This window comes from Vigna unguiculata, chromosome 6 (assembly GCF_037176805.1).
Source record: "Vigna unguiculata cultivar grain cowpea cultivar isolate G323 ecotype 2 chromosome 6, ASM3717680v1, whole genome shotgun sequence".
In the NCBI taxonomy this organism is placed as follows: Eukaryota; Viridiplantae; Streptophyta; class Magnoliopsida; order Fabales; family Fabaceae; genus Vigna; species Vigna unguiculata.
The window spans coordinates 39429138-39449450 of NC_140797.1; the positions used below are offsets into that span (position 1 = coordinate 39429138).

Here is a 20313-nt window from a genome sequence, read left to right on the forward strand (position 1 = left end):
TTAGCAGTGATATCCTACCAAAAAAAAGTAATATATTTCATAAAATTTTCCTTACCAAGTCTGGTGGTGCAATCTGAGGAATATCAAATTTCGTACATACATCTTACATCAATAACTATTTATATATAAAACAATGTGTGCCGATATAACTTACAAAACATATACACTTCAAGTAAAAACAAACCACATGAAAATGTCAGTCCGGATGAAAAGAAAATTAGGCCATCTTTTCTGCAGATTATCCATATGGTGCGACAAAGGAAAATGAAGGCCATTTTCCTCTCAGCTGGAGGTCAGTAAAATCTTGGGAAGCTCATGATTGGACTGATATGTCTGCATTTGTCTGCTCTGTGATTTTAGGAGCTGTTTCCTTATCCAGTTTTGGTCGTTCTTTGCTTTTGAAACTGCCATTGCTCTTCCGTGCAGTGACAGTGTCCTTAGTTCTAGGGGCAGGGCTATGATGTTTCGTGTTCATGTCGACACTGCGTCGTCCTACAGTACAAATTTGTGTAGTAGTAGTAGATACATTGGCAGCATCACCACAGCTCTTTCTCCGGGACAGTTTTGGTGACTTGGGGCGGGTCAGTGGAAGCTGCCATCAAAGGAAAGAAAGGGAATAAGAATTTTTTCTATCTGGTAGCCATTAGAAAATTTTGAAAAGAACTTAAAATGACACGATCATGACATGACAAGCAAGTTGCTCATGAATGTTGTAGCATGGGGAAGAAGACTCATCACTGAAGTCAAACAAGGAATGGTACCATAGCCATAGGTGTTCATCTTACTGTCAAATTAGCATTCTTTAGCATAGCATTACAGTTTTTAACATACCCATTGCATTACTCCTTTGGTCAATTCATGCACATTCCATAATTGTTAAAGGCAATTCATATTCATCCTTAGACTTAGAAAAGACAGGGAAATGAAAAGTGTACCTTCTTGAGTTCAGTCCTGGGGGGTGGCCCATCATAGTAGAAGCTTGGTACTGGTTTTGCCTTAATGACTAGGTTCTTTCTCAACTGTTTAATGGCAGCATCATCCTCTTCCTATACAGGTTGTTATAATACAAACAGCAAAGTTATTTAATCAATTCAAAACACAAAGTTATACGAGTACATGGATTTGAAACTAGGCTAGGATTTAGCTAAAGTGCTTAGATGTTTTAGCACAAGGTTAGGCAAAGAAAAGCAAAAGGTGAAAATAATAGCCCCACAAGGGTGTGCAGCATGCAGTGTAAAGATCAATATACCTTTTTCCTTGCCTCATACTGGCTTTTTTCTTCTTCAAGAGCTCGATGCTTCTCCTCTAACTTCATATAAAACTGGAAAGATAAATCAAAGTGGAGATAAGAACCAAAATGACAAAATAGACACCAAAATAGCCAACCAGGAGGAATACAAATAACTCCAGAATATACATCTGAAGTAGAAGTTCAGTAAAACAATACCTCTCTCCGTTTCTCTGCACGGTCCGAGCATCTAAAGTTAGGAGCTGAACCAACAGTTACCTTACATTTGGCATTGCGTGCAGATGCAACGCTACTAATTATGGTTAAGGAAAAAATAAAAATAAATGTTGCATTATATTGAAATATATGTAAATGTAGCTCTGTTAGGGGGTTCCAAATAGGGTTTAGGGTTTATTAAAATGTCATAAAGGATATGTTTGATATTTAGTAGTACTCAGTATGGAAGATTCTATTTTTTTTCCGATATACCTAAAAATTGATTTGTTCAGAATTAACAGCCAAATGTTCAAGTTTTTAGGATACGAGGAGGTAACAGACCAATTATCTTCATCATCGAGGTGCTTCTTATCATCATAATGCAAGGACTTCCTTGGTGAAAAAGGTGAGCTTGGCTGAAAAGGAAAATGGAAGAGATTTGGCATATCAGTAATCCCATTAAACACACTCAACATTATATCACACACATATAGCAAAAAATGCAACAGCAAAGCATCCCTACAAGACCTATACACACGCAGGTTAAGGATTTAAGGTTAAATCCTTCACAGAATATTTAGCAAATGAGTAAAATGTCCAAACAAAACATTTCTTATTGGTTTTGGTTGCCAGCTTCACCGAGTAACAGGTTCAAGAACTTTAAGGCATTCAATATGAATTGAAGTTGCTAGTGTTTGTTGGGTATGGATGTATGGTAATATGAGTTTCCCAGCAACATCTTTTATATAACGACTGCATTTAAATTTGACCCAGTGCAACCCATCAAATGTAATCTCTCAATTCTTTCTTCAGCAGTTAGTACGTATGTGTCAGTCCAATTATATAAATCATGGCCGATGAACTATCTAAATTGTGTTTTACAAGGAGTCTCACCACATTACACATTTAAATGGTGGCAGCAGGGAAAACAAATCTTTGTTCACATTCATCTCACAAATAAAACTTATACTTCATTTCCTCTTGTTATCGGAAACAATCCAACATAATAACCATGCACAATCAGAACCATTTCACATACTACTTAGTACTAATATAAGAATTTCAGCCGCTCAAACTTCAAATTTCAAAATATGATGAAACAGTACCTGTGAATTCTTAGAGGAATTAGGGGAAGGAATGTTGTTAGCTATAGGAGACAAGCTCAGACCAGTTGCAGCAGCTTCAGTATCGGCAGCAGGTGCATGAGTGACATGCTTTTCAGTTACCTGATCAGAGGGTTGTGGAGCAGAGGGGGGAGCAGAGGGGCTTGGAAGCTCTTTATCCACAACAGGAGAACTCAACTCTTTATTATCATCCACCTTCTGTATTTCAGGTTTCTCACTCTTCTTCTCTTCTGGCAAGACAACATTTAATTTTGGGCTTTTGCCACTTGAAACATCTTTCCTCTCGTGATGTTTCCCGAAAGGATTAGCTTCCGTAGATTCCTTTATATCATGATCCATTGCTTGAACCATTGCTGCAATTTTGGGAGAAACACGCATTCTATCACTTAAACTACCATTTGAAGCTGCTACGGAACCATTCGGCTTCTTGTCCATAACCTGTAAGCCAGTAACTTCCCTTCCCATGGTGCTGCATGGAATAAGTTAAAGCGTAAATGACAAAACACTTTGAACAGGTGCCTGATATTGACATAGAACATGCATGTCTTTGACAAGCAAAAGAAGAAATTTAATTGCCTACCAGAACAAGAATATATTAAGATTGGTTTATAAACATTCTTAAACTGCAGGTGCAGATCTCTTCTATTGGCCTAAAACATGGTAGACAGACATTATTGTGTGCAAAAGCAAACATATGAAGAAAAGAACATGAGGCAGGGAAGAGAAGCATCTCTACATATCCCAAACCTCAAGGGTCAAGACGAACTATATGTCTACTTTTTTCTCCATCCTATAACAAAACAATTGTTATACAGAGAACATACTAGGAGATGGTGTGAGAGATGCTTATATGTAACCTTAACTCAATATGTAATATCAAATGGTCAAAATTAGCTCTTCGCACCTCTTGCTCTCATGTTCTAACTTAATACACCCACATACACACCTATACCTGAATCTCTACAGTGCCAGAACTAGTTCCCTAATATTTGCCACCCCAAACCAAGAAAGATAGCAATGGAAAAAGAAAGAGAGAAAGAAAGATACAAATATAAAACTACAAAACAACAGATCTAAAAAGGCAAAAAGGGAACACAGATATTTCAAATGGAAAACAAAAAGGTAAAACACATAGGATGGAGGTATGGATACGAAACAAATTCCAATATATATATAGCAAAAAAAAAGTAAATAAAATGTTAGCTATTCATTCTCTGAATATTCAATCCAGAAAATCCAAGAGGATTCACAATTCTTTAGAATACAGGAAAAAGGATGATTCGTTCCAGGTAAGCTTGAAAATATACAGGAGACCCTGAGAGCATCTTGTGGCCCAAGCTAGATGAGGCCAATATGGAATTAATCTCAAGCACAGCAAAAGAAAAAAAAATGCAGAAAACTACCTTGCTTAAAAAGAAAATTGCTTTTCTAGCAGAATCACTTGGTATGAGCACATCATTTGTGTAAATTGGCCATTTTAACAACCACTTCTGAGACCTTTAAATTTTACCTTTTTTATTTTGAAAAGAAAGACAGCGACTTTGAATGTGTTTTGACCCGTAACCGTAGAAAAGCGGTAGGAGAGGAATTTGAAGGCACGATTCCGGGAATAACACGCATGCAAATTTGAACGGAGCCCAGACAAATCAAAAAGGCAAATTACAGAGTCCAACGTGGTCCAAGGAAGAAGAATGTGCACAAAATCTATTTAAATGGAAATAGAAAGAAATAACAAGAAAGTCCACTGAGAAAAAAAGGCGTTTGCTTTCGATTAACAAACAAAAACAGGAAAAGAACACGAGATAAACATGAAAACAACATCAAAATAGATCTCCGAAATGGAATAAAAAAACACAAAAAAAAAAAAATTGAAAAAGCACATTGCAGAGGTAAAGAGAAGGTGTGAAAGAAAAAAACCAGAATCTGGGTGTCCGTTGCAACCGCGTTCCGATCTGACAAGATCTCGAAACTTAAGGTCCCTTCTTCTTTCTCTTCTTTGTTTTGTCCTCTGTGGGTGGCTACGTGCGAAATCCAAAATTTATGTATGATTATTCCTCCTTTTCTTAGGGAGGTTTTTTCTTTTTCGATTATTAGTGTTCCTTCCTTGGTTATATATAGCCACTGCATTTTGTTTTTGCTTTTTGTTTTCTGTTTTAATTTAATTTAATTTAATTTGCATTTATTCATTTTCACCGTTTGCGACGGTGTTAAAATGACAGTGAGATTTGAAGAAGAAGGTGACGTTGGAGTCAAAAGGAAAACAACCCTCCTCACCCATTTTTCAATCCAATCCATAATAAGATGCAGAAAACGAGAGACACACAAAGGACAACATTAGACACGTGTAGGGTCCTGTGTGGTCGGAACTTCTAACCTCTATGACCCCATAAATATCACATTACTCACTCTTAAGGACTATTCCTACCAAACTAAGGTCCTCATCAATTTTTATTTTTTCTTATATTTATTATATCATGCATTTTATTTAATGACTCTATTTTCATTTCATAGTTTTTAATGATTGTAAAGTGTCCTTGTAAAAGCAAAACACATAGCCTTGTATTGTTGTACCATGTATCATTTTTCAGAAATCCTATTCAAAATATATATATATATATATATATATATATATATATATATATATATATATATATATATATATATATATATTATTGCTATAAAAAGGTTTCATGGAGGTATGTGTGAAGATAGAGAAAAATCATTTACATAGCTTGGAGTAAAATAATTGATATTGATGTGAAGGTTCAAATAGAAGGTGGTAGAGAAAATAATCAATTGTGAAGAATTCGTTTTCATCTACCATAGTGAAAGTTCAAATAAAAGGTGGTGAAGAATTTAATCACTTACGCACTACCCTTTGTACTCTAGTTTTAATTCAAATTGCGTGAAGAACTCAAATAATATAAGTGTGAAACACCCTTAACTTTACGTGTATTTTAAGGGTGTGAAAGTAAGTTAGTCTGGTTCATAGTTACAAAAAAAAATGATTTAATTCTTTTTATGAGTCAAAAAAAATATAATTTATTTTGACTTACTATAGGTCAATAAGTTAAATGGTTGACTCAGTTTAAATTAAAAAAAAATTATTTAATATATTATTCACCGTATAATAAAAATATTCATCTATTTCACACAAAAATATTATATCATTAGTTGAAAATGTACTCACTTATTTTACTACGCATTATTATAAATAACAGTTAAAAGCGTTTCATTAATCTGACAAACAAATATGTTAAATATATAAAATATTAAAATATTATTTAACAACATTTTACATTAAAAATACTAACATATATAATTAAAAATTGGTTTAATCAATAATTTAATTTCTATATTTAGATATTTGATTTTTTTAGTCTATATCTTTTTAATTAACCGAGTTTCTATTGTTTTAAAATAAAACACTCAATGTGATTCTTTATTTGAAAAAAAAAATCAATTTTTTTTTGTTAAATTAATGTAAACATCATTTTAAATATGACAGTTGAGAAAATTTAGATTATTTTCTATCTTGATACTCTTATAGTTTAATACGTGCCAATTTTCAAATTCTAATTCCAAAAGGTTTGAGACATCTTTCAAATTTTGCACATTAACATTAATTCAACTAAAATGACTAAATTGACATTGTTAAAAAAAATATTGAGATGCAATTGAATAAAAAATGAACATAAAGAAAAAAAGAAATAAAAGACATAAATATAAAAGCTAAATTATTAATTAAACCTTAAAATATTAAATAATTACAATAAAAAAATTATAAAAAATAATAAAAAGTTATTATTGATGGAATATTCATCTACCTATTTTTAACCCGGTATAAATTCAATATGAATTGGATTAGTTCCTCAATTTGAATTGATCTTAATATGTAGTGTTTTATTTTTTTTAATGTAACCTACTTTTTTTGGCAATTATTGAAATTTCAATATTCCAATTTCTCCACTTTGGAAATCGGAAACCTACATGCAAAGTCAAAAAGATTGCACCTTTGATGTGGAAAAGTTAGCACAAGCATTTAATTATATATCCCCTCTTACACGCCGTCTCAGTACAATAATAGTACCACAAAAACCATTCACTTATTATTTTATCACTAACCTCTTATTCCTACATGCGTGCAATCAAAAAAGAAGATAGATTTGTTTTGGTTTAACGGTTTAGTCAAGATTCTTTACCGATTTTATTGATATTATTTTTTATTAAATATTAAAAATATACTATACTGATATTTTAAATATTTTTAACTTTGAAATGTTAAAATTAATAGTAATCAAAAAATCATGAAAACACAGTAAAAAAACAGTATATAAAAATTAGCAGAATCCAAATTCGTTTAGTTTTTGTAATCAACTTGCTAAATTCCCATTTTAAAACCTAATTAATTTATTGGTTTAAGACACATCATGATCCTCACATCATTGTAACTTAGACATATAACAATCAAAGTCCGAAATAACACAGTCAAAGTCGTACATTAGAATTAGGCTATGCTTCATTTTACTTAATCTACCATAAAATGGGACCTCTTATGTCCCTATATGTTATAGCTTTTCCTATAAGCTTCCTTGTGTTAGTGACTTTAGGACATTAATATACCTTCCTTTTCCTTTCTGGCTCATCAAACAATGCTCTATGAACCAATTTATGGGTTATGTGTGTGGTGGTAATTTAAGAGAGCACGTGTGGAGGAACTACATTCAACAAATGTGTTCATATAATACTATTCATTGTTTAATTATCATGTTTTTTAAATCCCATTTCAAAATTAATTGCATGAGGTAAAACTGTTGTCGAGTGTATTTTATTTTTTAAAATTTTTAATTCAATTAATTTTATCGATTTTTTTTTGTCAAATTGACTGAAAAAAAAGCTATTAATTAACAACACAAATCAAATGAGAATATAAAGTTAAGTTTAACTATCCCACTAATACTTGGAATAGATATGACAAAAAATATTCGTATATCTGTAATGGATAGTTGATATCGTAAGTATTTATTATCCGCACGTAAGAATATCTTACTTTCCGTTTATAAATGGATTGGTTGGGTACATGTATCATACTATCTGTATCTATGGGTATTCGTTATAAAAAAAGAAATTTATATTTCATCAAGTTAAATTTAATTAAAAATAAATTTTCGTTTATATTTTATTATATTAAATTAATTAAAATTTATATTTATATTTTATATTTTTTAATAATTTTATTTAATAATTTTATTTTATTTTAAAATATTTATGGATATTTATGGGTATCTGCGAATTCTTTTTATATCTACATGTATTTTTTAAACTAATAACATGTGATTTTTTTTTTCATGTCAAGTTGCGGGTAGTGTGCACTACCCGTGCCCAACCCGATCCATTATCATCCCTAACTTAAAATATATAAAATTTATTTGATGAATTTAAAAGAGATGCCGGAAAAAAAAACTATAAGTTCAATTTACTCCATTAATAAATACTAACGACTAATATTGTCAATAACAAAAATAAAAATAAATGATTATAAACTTTAAATTATGATTAAACTTATGTTATAATATGTAATAAACCTAATTTTATTAGTGTAAAATTGAATATTCAACATTGTTTTGTGAGGATTTTGGATGAGAAGATGATGACATGTCTTATTTATGGATCATATGTTATTTTTTTAAGGTGAAATGTCTTCTATTTTTGAACTAAAATATATAATTTCATATATGTCGTTCATACCCTTGCTTTCACAGTTCCCTTTCATCTCTTATAAGTGTGCACCGACTGCATAGTATGACGCAATCTTTGGTCCCCATAAATATTCATTCGTCCAATTTGTTCTCACCATATGTTTCAACTTTATTATTATTTTATTTTAATTTTTTGCTGTGGGGTGCACGTATAAACATAATTATATATAAACTATATACAATGAATCGTAATCAAGACAAGACGTCGAACGTTAACTAATAAAATGACAAGTCATATCTCGAAGCAAAATGATAAATTTTTCCTAGAAAAGATGGAATCCTAACTTCCAATACTGATTTTCACTCATTGTCAACTTTCATCAACTTGGATCCTCCCCTCATTTTCGATCGCTTAACTCAAATTCATTTACATGCTGATCCGAATAATGCCTTCAATCATGATGAGTTTTTTCGGGAAATTATTAAGAAGACATAACACCAAATAAAGCATGATTTAATTATGTTTATAGTTTTTTTTCTTTTTTCTTTTTAAATTTCATATCTGTTAAAAATAAGATAAAATTGTAGTATATAAATAAATGCAAAATTTATTTTATAAGTGAATTTTGTAAAGTTAAATTAAGTTTAAAATTTACATTTTAATGTAATATTAGAGTTATTTAAAATTCATTTTAGCGAGATTTATTATAGGGGTGACAATGCAGACTGATTCGATCCATTTAGGCCCGTTCCGCACTTGACCCGCAAAATGCGGGTCAGGCTGGCCTACTCCATGTTAAAAATGCAGGCTTAAAAGTATGGTCTGTCTTGAATAAGTGTGGGGTTGTGGCCCATTTTTTTTTTTTTAATTTTTATGATAAAACTTTCAATGTTCAACAAATTTGAAAATTTTAGAAAGTACACAAAATTAAACAAAGACTTTTGAAGAATTGGATGATAAATTTATAATTCAACATTTTCATCATATTTATATTCGTACTCTGACATACATGATGTATTATTCAAATTTTAGCACATTCAACAGTAGATAATACTTGCCTTTTACACTTATACAGTAATTTGGAACACTCATGTAAACTTTAGAAAGAAAGTAACAAATATACACAAGTGCAATTTTTTTATGCAGGTTGCGAGTTATGTGGGCTAGCGGTTCAATATCTCAACTTGTCCACGTTTTTTTGGCGGGTCTGCGAAGCGACCCACCGAACCAAACCCACATTGTTATTCCTAACTACTTGTTTGTTTGATTTATCATATTACTCACTAAAGAACCATTATCAATGTCTAATTCCATACTATGTTTCATCGTAACGTGAGAATTTGTTGGAGATCTATAACAATTACAGATAAAATAAATTTACAATATATATAAATGAGTCTACATCTTATTTTACGGGTAGAGTTAAATTATGTTAAAAATTTATTTATTAGATTTTTTTTTTCACAGAGTATTTAACTCTCTCGTATTATTTTATATGAGACTTAAACTCAAATAAACAAAAACACCACGTCACTGTGTATGATTGCCAATGACAAAGGCTATTGGAAGATTCCACACTTCCATCAACAATTAAACTAGCCTTATCTTATCCATGCCTAACACTTATTATTCTCTTTCTTTTTCCGTCATTTTGTGTTAAACATTCCATTTGGGTTTTGCGGGTGTGATTGTTGTGCAAGTACTCTTCATAAGGGATTATGACAAAGAAAATGACCGATGAATCAGAAAAGGTCTATGATTATGAGATTATGAGGGGGAAAAGAAAAGGACTCAATAATAATGAAAAGGGCTCAATGGGTTTATCATATTATGGCTCCACAGAATAGAATAGAATAGAAAACAGAGCTTTGTGGTTTGGGCCTACACTTCCCCACGCGGGAAAACGCACACTCGCTTTGGCCTTTATTATGTATTTGGGTTCATCATTCAAACTCAAGACACGTTCGTTTTGAGAATGCTACTTCTCTTCCAGATAGAGACACCGTCACTCACTTTCTTATTACGTGTGCCTGGACCACCACAACAATGCTGCGGACCAAATAAAGTTCTGAAAAACATCATCGCAACAACTCTAATGTTGTTGGGACCTTCTCTTTTCTTTAAAGAAAAAAACATCATAAGAGACGATTCATTCACACGTATCTACACTCTATAATTTCTAACACGTGCAACCTTTCTCCACCAATCATTCGTATTAGACATTTTCAAAGACCTTTTGGGCCCGTAAGGCCCGGCCCATAACAAGAGGCGTTTCCGACCGTGAAGCGTTTTTTTTTCTTTCCTCCTCCTAACAGAATCCCAACGGTTTTAGGAAGAAGAGATCAAAGATTTTTATTTTTACCACGTCCAATCGTCTTGAAACGCCGCCACGTGTCCTCTTGTTTTTGTGTTATAACATTGATCCACTCCCTCTTCCTTGTTCCTCATTCAATCCATTTCCCTCACAGAGGAGAAATCATCATACAATAATATTATAGTAATAATCACAATGCCCACTGTTGCTGCTCCCCCTGTACCTCAAATTCAAAACACCAATGACCATGAAATTGAATCTCCCAAGAAGAACAGAATCCAGGTTTCCAACACCAAGAAACCCCTCTTCTTTTACGTCAATCTTGCAAAGGTTATATCTATCTGTTCTTCTTCTTCTTCTTCTTTCAATTCTCTCTCAAAAACATTCATTCTTTCAATTCTCTCTCAAAAACATTCCTTCTTTCTTTGATCCAGAGGTACATACAGCAGCGCGATGAGGTTGTGCTTTCTGCTCTTGGAATGGGTACGTTTTCTTGACCTAAAGATGAAATTTTGAGTGCATTTGTTAAACTAATGCAAATCTTCGCTCGACAGCTATAACTACAGTTGTTACGATTGCCGAGATTTTGAAGAACAATGGATTTGCTACTGAGAAGAGTGAGATTCTTCATTGTTTGTTGTTTTGTGTTGTGTTATGTAAATTATGATGTCTGAGAGTAATTTTGATAAATGTTTTTTTGTGATGGAACAGAAGTTTCTACATCTTCTGTTAGCATGAAGGATGAGAACAAAGGTCGACTGGTACAGAAGGCTAAGATTGAAATTGTTCTAGAGAAATCCGAGAAGTTTGACAATCTTATGGCTCCTACGACGAACACTGAATCAAAAACAGGTGCGAATGAAAGCAACAAGAAATGACAGATGTAGGAGATCTGGGTGAATGTGCACCTTAACTAGTTAACATCGACATTCAAATTTTCTTTTGTGCTGTTTGCATTATTCATAGAGTACATAAGTGGATAGATGTTAGAGATTATGGTTTCATTGATCACCCACGACAAGAGGAGTCATAAAGTTATAAACAAATACCACGCACTAGGTTTTCATATTTTCCAAACTTCAATGTTGTCACTTTTTTTGAAAGTCATTCCTTGACATATTTATGATGATAATGATGATTGCATAAATTCATTCATTATTTTTCTGCATTCAATATTTTTATTACAGTTCTATAATGTTGTTCCTGTGCTTGGTACCAACCAATTCACAATATTACTTAACTTTCTGTAATACAAGATTTACATGTTGGGAGAAAAAAAAAACAGATATGAAGTATCAAAAGGGACATATTCTAATTTATTGTCTTGAGAATAAAAATAAAAAAAGTACCTAAACTAAGAATAACTATCTAATTATTCAGTAGAATTAAAATGATAAAAATATTTAATTTATTCTTCCAGAATGGATATATATCTAATAAAGAACAGATATAACTATCTAAAGGATTAATTCGCCACTTTATATATGCTAAAGATAATAATATTAAGAAGCAATGTTTAATCTTTTTCTCTTTATACAATAGAAAAAGGTAAAAGACATGAAAATTAAAAGAACTAGCACAAAAACTACTGTCTAATACGAACAATGCTGACAAAACTAATGAATAAGAGAACAAAAACCTTTTAATGTGTTGAAGTTATCATTGTAGCACCATTTTTTAGCATGTTTGTCTCCGCATTTGCATCACCCTCTCCAAAATGTGTTGAAACTTTTTAATTTTATGCACTAGCACGTGTTTTCGCTAATTTTAATATAAAATAGATACTTATGTAAATTAATACTTGAACTATTTTCTTATCGCTATGTTTATACGCAGTTTTGATCTGAATAACTTCAAAAAAAGTGTATTTTAAATTATCAATATTATATTTATTTTAAAATGTGATTTAAAATTAAATCATCATTGAATTTTTGTTTATAAAAAAAATAAGGGTTAAATATGTTTTTGGTCCCTTAACTTTCAGTGAATTTTGGAATTAGTCTATTTTGAAACTTTGAATCAATTTAGTCATTCATCTTTTGAAATGTGTAGATTTAATCATTTTAACCAAATTTTGTTAAGTTTATTTGACATTTCAAGCGCGTTTCATAATAATATTTGACTTAACATTAAAACAAAAATGTGTCAAACAATATAAACAATTCAAATACAATCTTGAAATATGAACAAAACATCAAATAAACCTATCAAAATTTGATTAAAATGACTAAATCTAAATATTGTAAAAAATCAAAAATTAAATTAGTCCAAAATTTTAAAATAGACTAATTCAAAAAGTTACTTAGAGACGAAAAATATATTTATCTTGTCTATTTTAAAACTTTTTGAATCAGCCATACTAGCTATGATATAACATAATCGTTAAACTTGCGGAATTTCTTCATGCACTTCTATGTTTTCTTCTTGCACTTCCATATATGTGACAAAATGACCATTTTATCCTTAATGAAAATTTTTGGAACACACTCCAAACCATATATTTTTTTTTTGATTGTATAATCTTAAATATATTTAAGAAAAATATATATTCTAATTTGCGTGATTCAACTTAAAATATGTAAAAATAATATTTTTAAATTCGAGATTTTGTAATTCTAAATATCTATAGCATAATCTAAATATCATTTTATATTAATTTTGAACTGGTATAATTGAAAATTTAAAAAGTACGAGGTGTAAGACGAGAAAAAGTAAGAAATTTCCTACGTTTGATTAATGTCTTAATTATTATGGGAAACATTCTTTTATTTTTTTAATGTAATTTTAATTAGAAATACGTAATCTGATATCTCTTTTTCAATTTGTTCTTTAAACAATTTTCGGTGCATAATAATAATAATGGAAATAAAAAGGTATAATTGCAAAATAAATGTTATCTTGAAATTTAAAAAACGACCAGTAGTAGATGTGAAAATGTTATTGAGAAAAACAGCTTTAGGAACAATATAAAAAAGACAAAGATAAATGTCTAACTACTAGTTAATACATCACATTAATTCTAATATTCCAATACAAGTGTCTAACAAAGGGAAAACATATTTTAAGAAAATAATATTTCATTTATTATGATTATTTATCATCTTGGTAAACACACACACACAAAAAAAAAAAGAAAAAAAATCTTAAAAAGTTATCTTAATTTATAGGAAGAGTAACAATTTATATTTGAGAAATGCTTACACTGATTGTATTTTTTTCCATGTTAAAAATGTCTTTGAAGCATTTGTAGAGTGACTTCTAGCTTGAGCTCATAGCAATCTTCCTAAACTACTCAATGAGTAAAAGATTAATTTTCTTCTTAATTAAACTATTTTTATTGAAAAATTCAACAATAGAAATTTTATTGTTTTATAAGATGTGTTTTGGTTATTATTGAAATTCTATAAAGTATTTTATCCCCTTTATGAATCACCTTTGTAAATTTAACATATTAAAAGCATTTGTACTAAACATTAAACTTTTTCAGTTATATTTCTTTTATAAAATTTTAAATTAATTATTATACCAAATTCCACATTAATTAACATAAAAACTAACCATGTGGATTTATACTAGATTCAATAATTTAATTAATTATATTCAATTATTTATTTTTTGAGTTAACAGTTAAAGGGAAAAAGCCAAATATGGGAAGAAGTTTACTCAGTGGTTGGATGACACACAGTATCTATCTATCTATTTATCTATGTTTCTGCTCCATCGGTTTCTCATATATATAAGACTCCCCCTTTCATTCACCATCGTTATTCGCTTCTCTTCTCTCACACTTACCTTTCTTCTTCTTCTCCTCCTCAACTCAAAACCCTAGATTTGTAACTGTACCTCATCCTCTTTCCAATCAAGGTAATCTTACACACTAAGCTCACTTGTTCAATAATTTACTATTCATTTCTCTTGGAGATTAAGTGTTTCCATTTTAGATCCAGTTGATTTGAGTCCTTCGAGTTCCTCCGAGATAGCATGTGATGTGATGTTACGTTTCGAGTTTCGTTTGTCATATCTGTAATAGTGCTTTCTGTGTTTTGACAGTGAAAACCTCGATGGCTGAAGTGGATCAGAACGCGAGCGCTGAGCATGAGGCGGAGGAAACAGTTGAGGCGGAATTGCAAGGTGGCGAAGAGCCGGTTGTGGCTGAGAAGAAGTGGCCGGGGTGGCCTGGAGAGAGTGTGTTTCGGATGTTAGTTCCTGCGCAGAAGGTTGGGGGCATAATTGGACGTAAAGGAGAGTTCATTAAGAAGATTGTGGAGGAGACACGAGCTCGCGTTAAGATTCTTGATGGTCCTCCTGGAACTGCGCAAAGGGCTGTAAGTCTCTTCTACTTCACTTTTCGTCATTCTCAATACACTCTGACTTCTTCAATTCCTGTTATGTGTATCTTGCTGTCCAGTTAATTGCAACTTTTTTTTTTCTTTTTTCATTTGTTGAGGGTGATGCGGTTTGGTATTATTTTGTTGTTGATACTTCAGCTGCTTGTTGTTGGGCTAGTATTGATCTGGAATCTTTAATGTGGTCTTGTGTTTCCTTTGTAATGCACTTGTTTTATATTATGATTTTTAGAGGTTTTGGTTGAGCTTCTTGGAGATTGGAACAGTGGAAGATGTTCATTATTTGCTTTTCTTTTATCTACAGTTTAACCATTATTGGATTAGATATCGGAAATGAACAGAAACTGTTTGAATTCATGTGGATCTCCTTTTCGGAAATTAGGGCTAATGTGGTAGATGTTTACCTTATACGTATGCATTCGGGTATTTTTCTATTTAGTCTTTGTCCTAACTACTTATAACATTTACATCAGGAAACATTAAGAGAGTTAAAATTCCTTTGCATATATTGGAGTTTGATTCCTCTTGAAAAACTGAAATTTATGTTTCGTGCATCACTTCAGAGTAATTCTAGTGCTGCTATTTTCCAGTGGAATTGAGACTGTGGTTGGTCAATGATGTTATGAAGGATAATAGATAGTGGTTGTCTTACCTTCAGCTATCTTTCATGACATTTCCCACTTGTTGTACCCAGAAATTTTAATTAAAAATATTGCAGCAATAAAAAAATATAGCTTGTTCATGGCCTAAAACTCTATAGTGCGACTTTACTCGTGCTACAGTAAAAGAGAAAAAAAAAACTAAGGAGAAGAAGATGAAACTAATTCGAAATGAAGAGTAATGGCAAGAATCCACAGAATATGAATATAATTCTGACGGAAAATGAATCTGTGCAGGTTCAATGTTCCAATTTTAAAGGCAACGACTCAATCATCAATTAGGTCCCAATACTGAAGAACCAAAGATTCAGATGCAGGGATCAGCATTGAGCATTGCGAAGTGCTGAAAAGTTTGTTTGCATGTACCACGAAGCTCTGCATTCCATCTGGTAAATTCAAAACCTGGATGATTGATGTCTTGCCGCAGATTGCAAGCAACGAAAAGAAACTTATAACCAAATCTAATACTATACTTAAACCATCAAAACTGGAGTGTTTTTTTGTTATTATACATGTTATTGGATAAAAAAGAATACAAAAACAACTTAGGTCTATCAATCAACTCAATTATAACACATGAATGCACTCTCGTAAACTGAAATCCAATTATTAAGGAGTTAGAAGACACTTCCATTGTTACGTGCATCTTACATCTTGTGACTTATAAGAGTTATTGCTCAATTACAATTACTACATTTCAGCTTGAGACTTCCATTTTTGCACGTCTTAGTTGGTTGAATAAAAGCAGCTATGAGGATTTTTTTTTTGGCATATGTAACTTATGGAGCTATTTCATATACTAGTAGAGGGATAGGAAGAGAAATTTTAGGTGATATGCGTATAGATCACTACTGAAGTAAGAAAAATGGGTGGAGGCCCCGGAAACTGTGTATAAGGTGTGTAAACGGGCAGAGAAAGGAAAAGTGGTTTTTGATCTGGTGAAGTGTTAGGACCTCCCAAGCTATAAATTATACTTAGATTTCCATGGTTAAGTCTAAAGTCACATTTTAAGATTTATTGAAGATGCTCATTAAGATCTCATCTCAATCACGTTCCATCTATTCATTCCAGTTGCTTCTAATGAACATCATGTTTCCATGGCTGGTTCTTAACCAAAAGCTGTTTAACATTTTAATTTCAGATATTACTATCTGGTATGGTTAAATTATTAAGAAAGACCTCATGGAGAATAAATACCGTTGAGAGTTCGGTCATTAGTAATCTTAATGGTGGTATGTGATTCCTGTTGCCAATCTCACTTAGTGGGCTGAGATAATTATTGCTATTGTACCATCAGATCAGATTGTTAATGTAGATTAATTAGGTGAAGAGTTTTTGTGATGAGGTCTTAATCATAATGACCTGTGGAGCTGTTAGACAACTGATCTGATGGTAAAGGATTTCTTCTGGCATTTTGTTGATAGGTAAGGATGTTATAGATATTAATTGGGGGAAGAAAATGTCACCAAAAAAGAATTTAAATTATTACATTTTGAAATATTCAAAATTGCTTGCTTGTTTGCTATCTTGCTGAGCTTGACATTATAGGTGGCATGTAGTATCCTTGGTAATTATTGTTTTTGTTTGGTGTATTACTGTCAGTTAAAGTTGATTTATTTTTTGTTTTCCACCCTAATCTTTATGTATTTTTGTCATACCTCAATATTAGAGATATTGTGCTGTTGGTTGATACTGTAATTTATTCATTTTGATTAGGTAATGATATCAGGCAAAGATGATCCTGATTCCGCTCTTCCTCCTGCTGTGGATGGCTTATTGAGGGTTCATAAGAGGATTATTGATGGTTTGGAGAGTGATTTTACCCACGCTCCTTCAGGTGTGGCTGGGAAGGTTTCTACTAAACTTCTAGTGGCAGCCTCACAAGCAGGAAGTTTAATTGGGAAGCAAGGAGGAACTGTAAAATCTATCCAAGAAGCATCCAATTGTATTGTTAGAGTTCTTGGAGCAGGTTCTTGCTTTTTCATATAACATTTTCTCATGTAGTTGTTATTTTTGCAATATTGTCTTTATTCATTAGTTTAGAATTCTGTAATTTCATGGATTTCATTTTGGTTTTTATTGTCTTAACATGATTTTAAGCTATGATCGTTACAGTCTAATTATAGTTTAAACCATGATTTTGGTTTCAATTCAAGATTGCTACAATTCAATTATAGTTTTGAAACATTCTGCAATCTTCATTGTCTATCCTTCCTTAACTGAAAACTATTGCAGGAATAATTTACTGGAGTGGTATGAACGAATTATGGTGAAAATAATATCTATTACTATGTTCTGGTTTATGCTTTCAAATATAGTATACTGAAAATTTGAAGCTCTTGTCCAATCTTTGCATTTTGGTCCATTGGTGGGCTGTTTGACATTCTTTAGTTGCTAACCATCTGCATCGTCTTTCTCTTCTGCAGAAGACCTCCCAATTTTTGCTCTTCAAGATGACAGGGTGGTTGAAGTAGTTGGGGATGCTGCTGGAGTACATAAGGCACTAGAGTTAATTGCTTCCCACCTAAGGAAGTTTCTAGTTGATCGCAGTGTAATTCCAATTTTTGAAATGAATGTAAGTGTGATTTCACTTTACACTCGTGAAGAATCTTTCTTTTTAATAAGATGCAAAATGCTTCTAAGAGCCTGTTTCTTTAGATATTTTTCAGGACAAAAGCACGTTTTAAAAAAATTAGTGCTTGTTTAAAGTTTTGAAAAAACAGATGTTGAATAAATCAATTTTTTTTATTATTTTGAGTTGTTTCTGAACAAAAAGCTAGCTATTTAAAACTAAAAGTTTTTTTTTTTTTTTATATTATTACCAAATAAAAATAGCTATACTTTAAAAATAACTCTGGAAACTATTTTTTTAAGGTATCCTTAAAATCGCTTTTATTATAAAATAACAAGCTCTAGGTTATTATTTCTCCAGATGCAAATAGCCAATCCCCATCACGCAGAGCCCATGCCACCCCACCAATCTTGGGGTCCACCTCAGGGCCTTCCTCCAAATGCTGGTGGAGGTCCTGGTTTTGGACCTCCTTCTCAGTACATACCACCTCCACGACAACTTGATAGTTATTATCCACCAGTCGAGATCCCTCCTCCAGTCGAAAGACAGCCCCATCAAGGTATATCTGCATATGGAAGAGATGCTTCAATAGGCATTCATGCATCTGCAAATACTCAATCTGCACCTTCTGTTGTCACACAGGTACTTGTGCTTCTTGGTAAATTGCATTGTTCTATAACTGTTGTGAAGATGATGCAAAGTGCACAAACACTTGGATTTTTGCTTAAATATTTAGCTAAACAAAATATGTGAAATATCTTGTGAATGTCATCTTCGGTTGTAGAGATTAGATGTGGTCTTCTGTTTGATTTGTTGTTTATGACTTTAAATGGAACTGTGGGTGCAGGCAAACACTCTTGTCTAGCTATATCTATTCACCTTTAGGATTGGAGAATATGCAATATATACTTATTACTTAGACCTGAGTTCCAGATCTTTATAATTACATTTTAATCATGATGCTTTTTTTTGTGGCTATTTTGGCAGATGACGCAGCAAATGCAAATTCCTCTCTCGTATGCTGATGCTGTCATTGGAACAGCAGGAGCGAGTATAAGCTACATCAGAAGAGCTAGTGGGGCTACTGTTACCATACAAGAAACAAGAGGTGTTCCTGGGGAGATGACTGTTGAAATCAGTGGAACTGCATCTCAAGTCCAAACAGCTCAGCAACTGATACAGGTATTCTGATCTTGGTCTTTTAATCAACTTAAAAAGAAAATTCAATCCGTGAGATGCTGCACGTCTTGTAAATATTTTTTCAGTGGTAGTTAGACTTTTATCTTATTATCAGTATGAAATTATTTTGTGAAAAGCTGTTTGCAGTGTTCATAGGGGACATAAAGTATTTATTGCCTAAGTTTCATCAAGATTAATCAAGTAATAGAATTAATGAATGTGGTGCAGAATTTTATGGCTGAAGCTGCAGCTGCAGCTGGTGGAGCACCGGCACCGCCGCAAACAGGTGGAGGTGGTGCAGAGCAAGGATACAGCTCTTATCCTGCCCACGCTTCTGTGTATGCATCTCCTCCTTCCAATCCAGGACATGGTGGAGGCTACAGCTCCGTTTATGGTGCAAACTATGGCTACTAATGCTTCCACTATTTCAGTGTAAAATGCTGGGAACAGAATCAATGTAATAATTTAACAGATATTAGATTATTGTGTGACCCTTGTATTGTGTTGTACTCGTAGTCATTTCAAAGATTAAACATGCCTCTCATGTATCATCATTTCCTGAATTACTTGCTAAAGAAACTGCTCACCAGTTAGTTGTGAAGATATCAAAATAGCATAAAGTAGTAAAATCATTCATGCCCCGTTCTCTTTCCCTGACTTTCATCTCAATAGCAAAGTATATTTGAAAACAATAATCAGAATTTAATCTGTGGGAATAATATTTTTCCAGAAACAATCACAGCATAATGAATCTTACCAATCTTGTACCACTATTTTCAGGAAATTTGTCAACAATTAAATCCTTACTTGTAATAGAATAAATGTAACAAACTGAAAAAAAAAATAGCAAATAAATAACGGTGTCGAGCTAATTCAGCAATTCCTTCCCCTCGAAAGGTTTATAATAGTTCAAAGTTTGAAACTCTTAGATTCAGAAGTCAAATCATTAAAAGTAGGTGAAGTTTTGAAGTTCAC

At 32.1% G+C, this 20313-nt stretch overlaps 3 protein-coding genes across 8 annotated transcripts; 2 read left to right on the top strand and 1 right to left on the bottom strand.

The window, feature by feature from the left end:
- Positions 1 to 12: 12 nt before the first annotated feature.
- Positions 13 to 4723, bottom strand: LOC114188885 (uncharacterized). 5 transcript variants are annotated; one of them, XM_028077547.2, is made up of 8 exons: positions 4486 to 4658; positions 4079 to 4272; positions 2551 to 3037; positions 1772 to 1860; positions 1448 to 1541; positions 1250 to 1321; positions 936 to 1046; positions 13 to 592 (listed from the first exon to the last, which is right to left on the bottom strand). In XM_028077547.2, exons 3-8 carry the CDS (start codon positions 3031 to 3033, stop codon positions 314 to 316), a joined length of 1128 nt encoding a protein of 375 aa, XP_027933348.1. In that variant the 5' UTR covers positions 3034 to 3037; positions 4079 to 4272; positions 4486 to 4658; the 3' UTR covers positions 13 to 313. The 5 variants fall into 5 exon arrangements, with proteins under 5 accessions (XP_027933348.1, XP_085531326.1, XP_027933350.1 ...); XM_085675200.1 differs by having other exon boundaries at positions 3972 to 4272; XM_028077549.1 differs by lacking the exon at positions 4079 to 4272 and having other exon boundaries at positions 1448 to 1538; positions 4486 to 4723.
- A 5974-nt stretch (positions 4724 to 10697) lies between these two features.
- Positions 10698 to 11740, top strand: LOC114188823 (uncharacterized protein At2g34160-like). Its single transcript, XM_028077470.2, has 4 exons — positions 10698 to 10912; positions 11017 to 11065; positions 11137 to 11199; positions 11294 to 11740. The coding sequence occupies exons 1-4, from the start codon at positions 10778 to 10780 to the stop codon at positions 11458 to 11460; spliced, it is 414 nt and encodes a 137-aa protein (XP_027933271.1). The 5' UTR covers positions 10698 to 10777; the 3' UTR covers positions 11461 to 11740.
- Positions 11741 to 14265: 2525 nt separating this feature from the next.
- Positions 14266 to 19970, top strand: FLK (RNA-binding KH domain-containing protein). Of its 2 annotated transcripts, none has more exons than XM_028077447.2 (7): positions 14266 to 14446; positions 14633 to 14907; positions 17304 to 17556; positions 18014 to 18162; positions 18520 to 18801; positions 19147 to 19341; positions 19567 to 19970. In XM_028077447.2, exons 2-7 carry the CDS (start codon positions 14644 to 14646, stop codon positions 19750 to 19752), a joined length of 1329 nt encoding a protein of 442 aa, XP_027933248.1. In that variant the 5' UTR covers positions 14266 to 14446; positions 14633 to 14643; the 3' UTR covers positions 19753 to 19970. The 2 variants fall into 2 exon arrangements, with proteins under 2 accessions (XP_027933248.1, XP_085531374.1); XM_085675248.1 differs by lacking the exon at positions 14266 to 14446 and adding an exon at positions 15825 to 15976 and having other exon boundaries at positions 14648 to 14907.
- Positions 19971 to 20313: the final 343 nt, after the last annotated feature.

Coding starts and splice junctions, on each gene's coding strand:
- LOC114188823 (XM_028077470.2), top strand. CDS start 10,778: ATGCCCACTGTTGCTGCTCCCCCTGTACCTCAAATTCAAAACACCAAT. Junction 10,913..11,016: donor TTTACGTCAATCTTGCAAAG/GTTATATCTATC, acceptor TCTTTGATCCAG/AGGTACATACAGCAGCGCGA. Junction 11,200..11,293: donor TGGATTTGCTACTGAGAAGA/GTGAGATTCTTC, acceptor GTGATGGAACAG/AAGTTTCTACATCTTCTGTT.
- LOC114188885 (XM_028077544.1), bottom strand. CDS start 3,033: ATGGGAAGGGAAGTTACTGGCTTACAGGTTATGGACAAGAAGCCGAAT. Junction 1,322..1,447: donor GTGCAGAGAAACGGAGAGAG/GTATTGTTTTAC, acceptor TTATCTTTCCAG/TTTTATATGAAGTTAGAGGA. Junction 1,047..1,249: donor AGTATGAGGCAAGGAAAAAG/GTATATTGATCT, acceptor CAACCTGTATAG/GAAGAGGATGATGCTGCCAT.
- FLK (XM_028077447.2), top strand. CDS start 14,644: ATGGCTGAAGTGGATCAGAACGCGAGCGCTGAGCATGAGGCGGAGGAA. Junction 14,908..17,303: donor CTGGAACTGCGCAAAGGGCT/GTAAGTCTCTTC, acceptor CATTTTGATTAG/GTAATGATATCAGGCAAAGA. Junction 18,802..19,146: donor CACCTTCTGTTGTCACACAG/GTACTTGTGCTT, acceptor CTATTTTGGCAG/ATGACGCAGCAAATGCAAAT.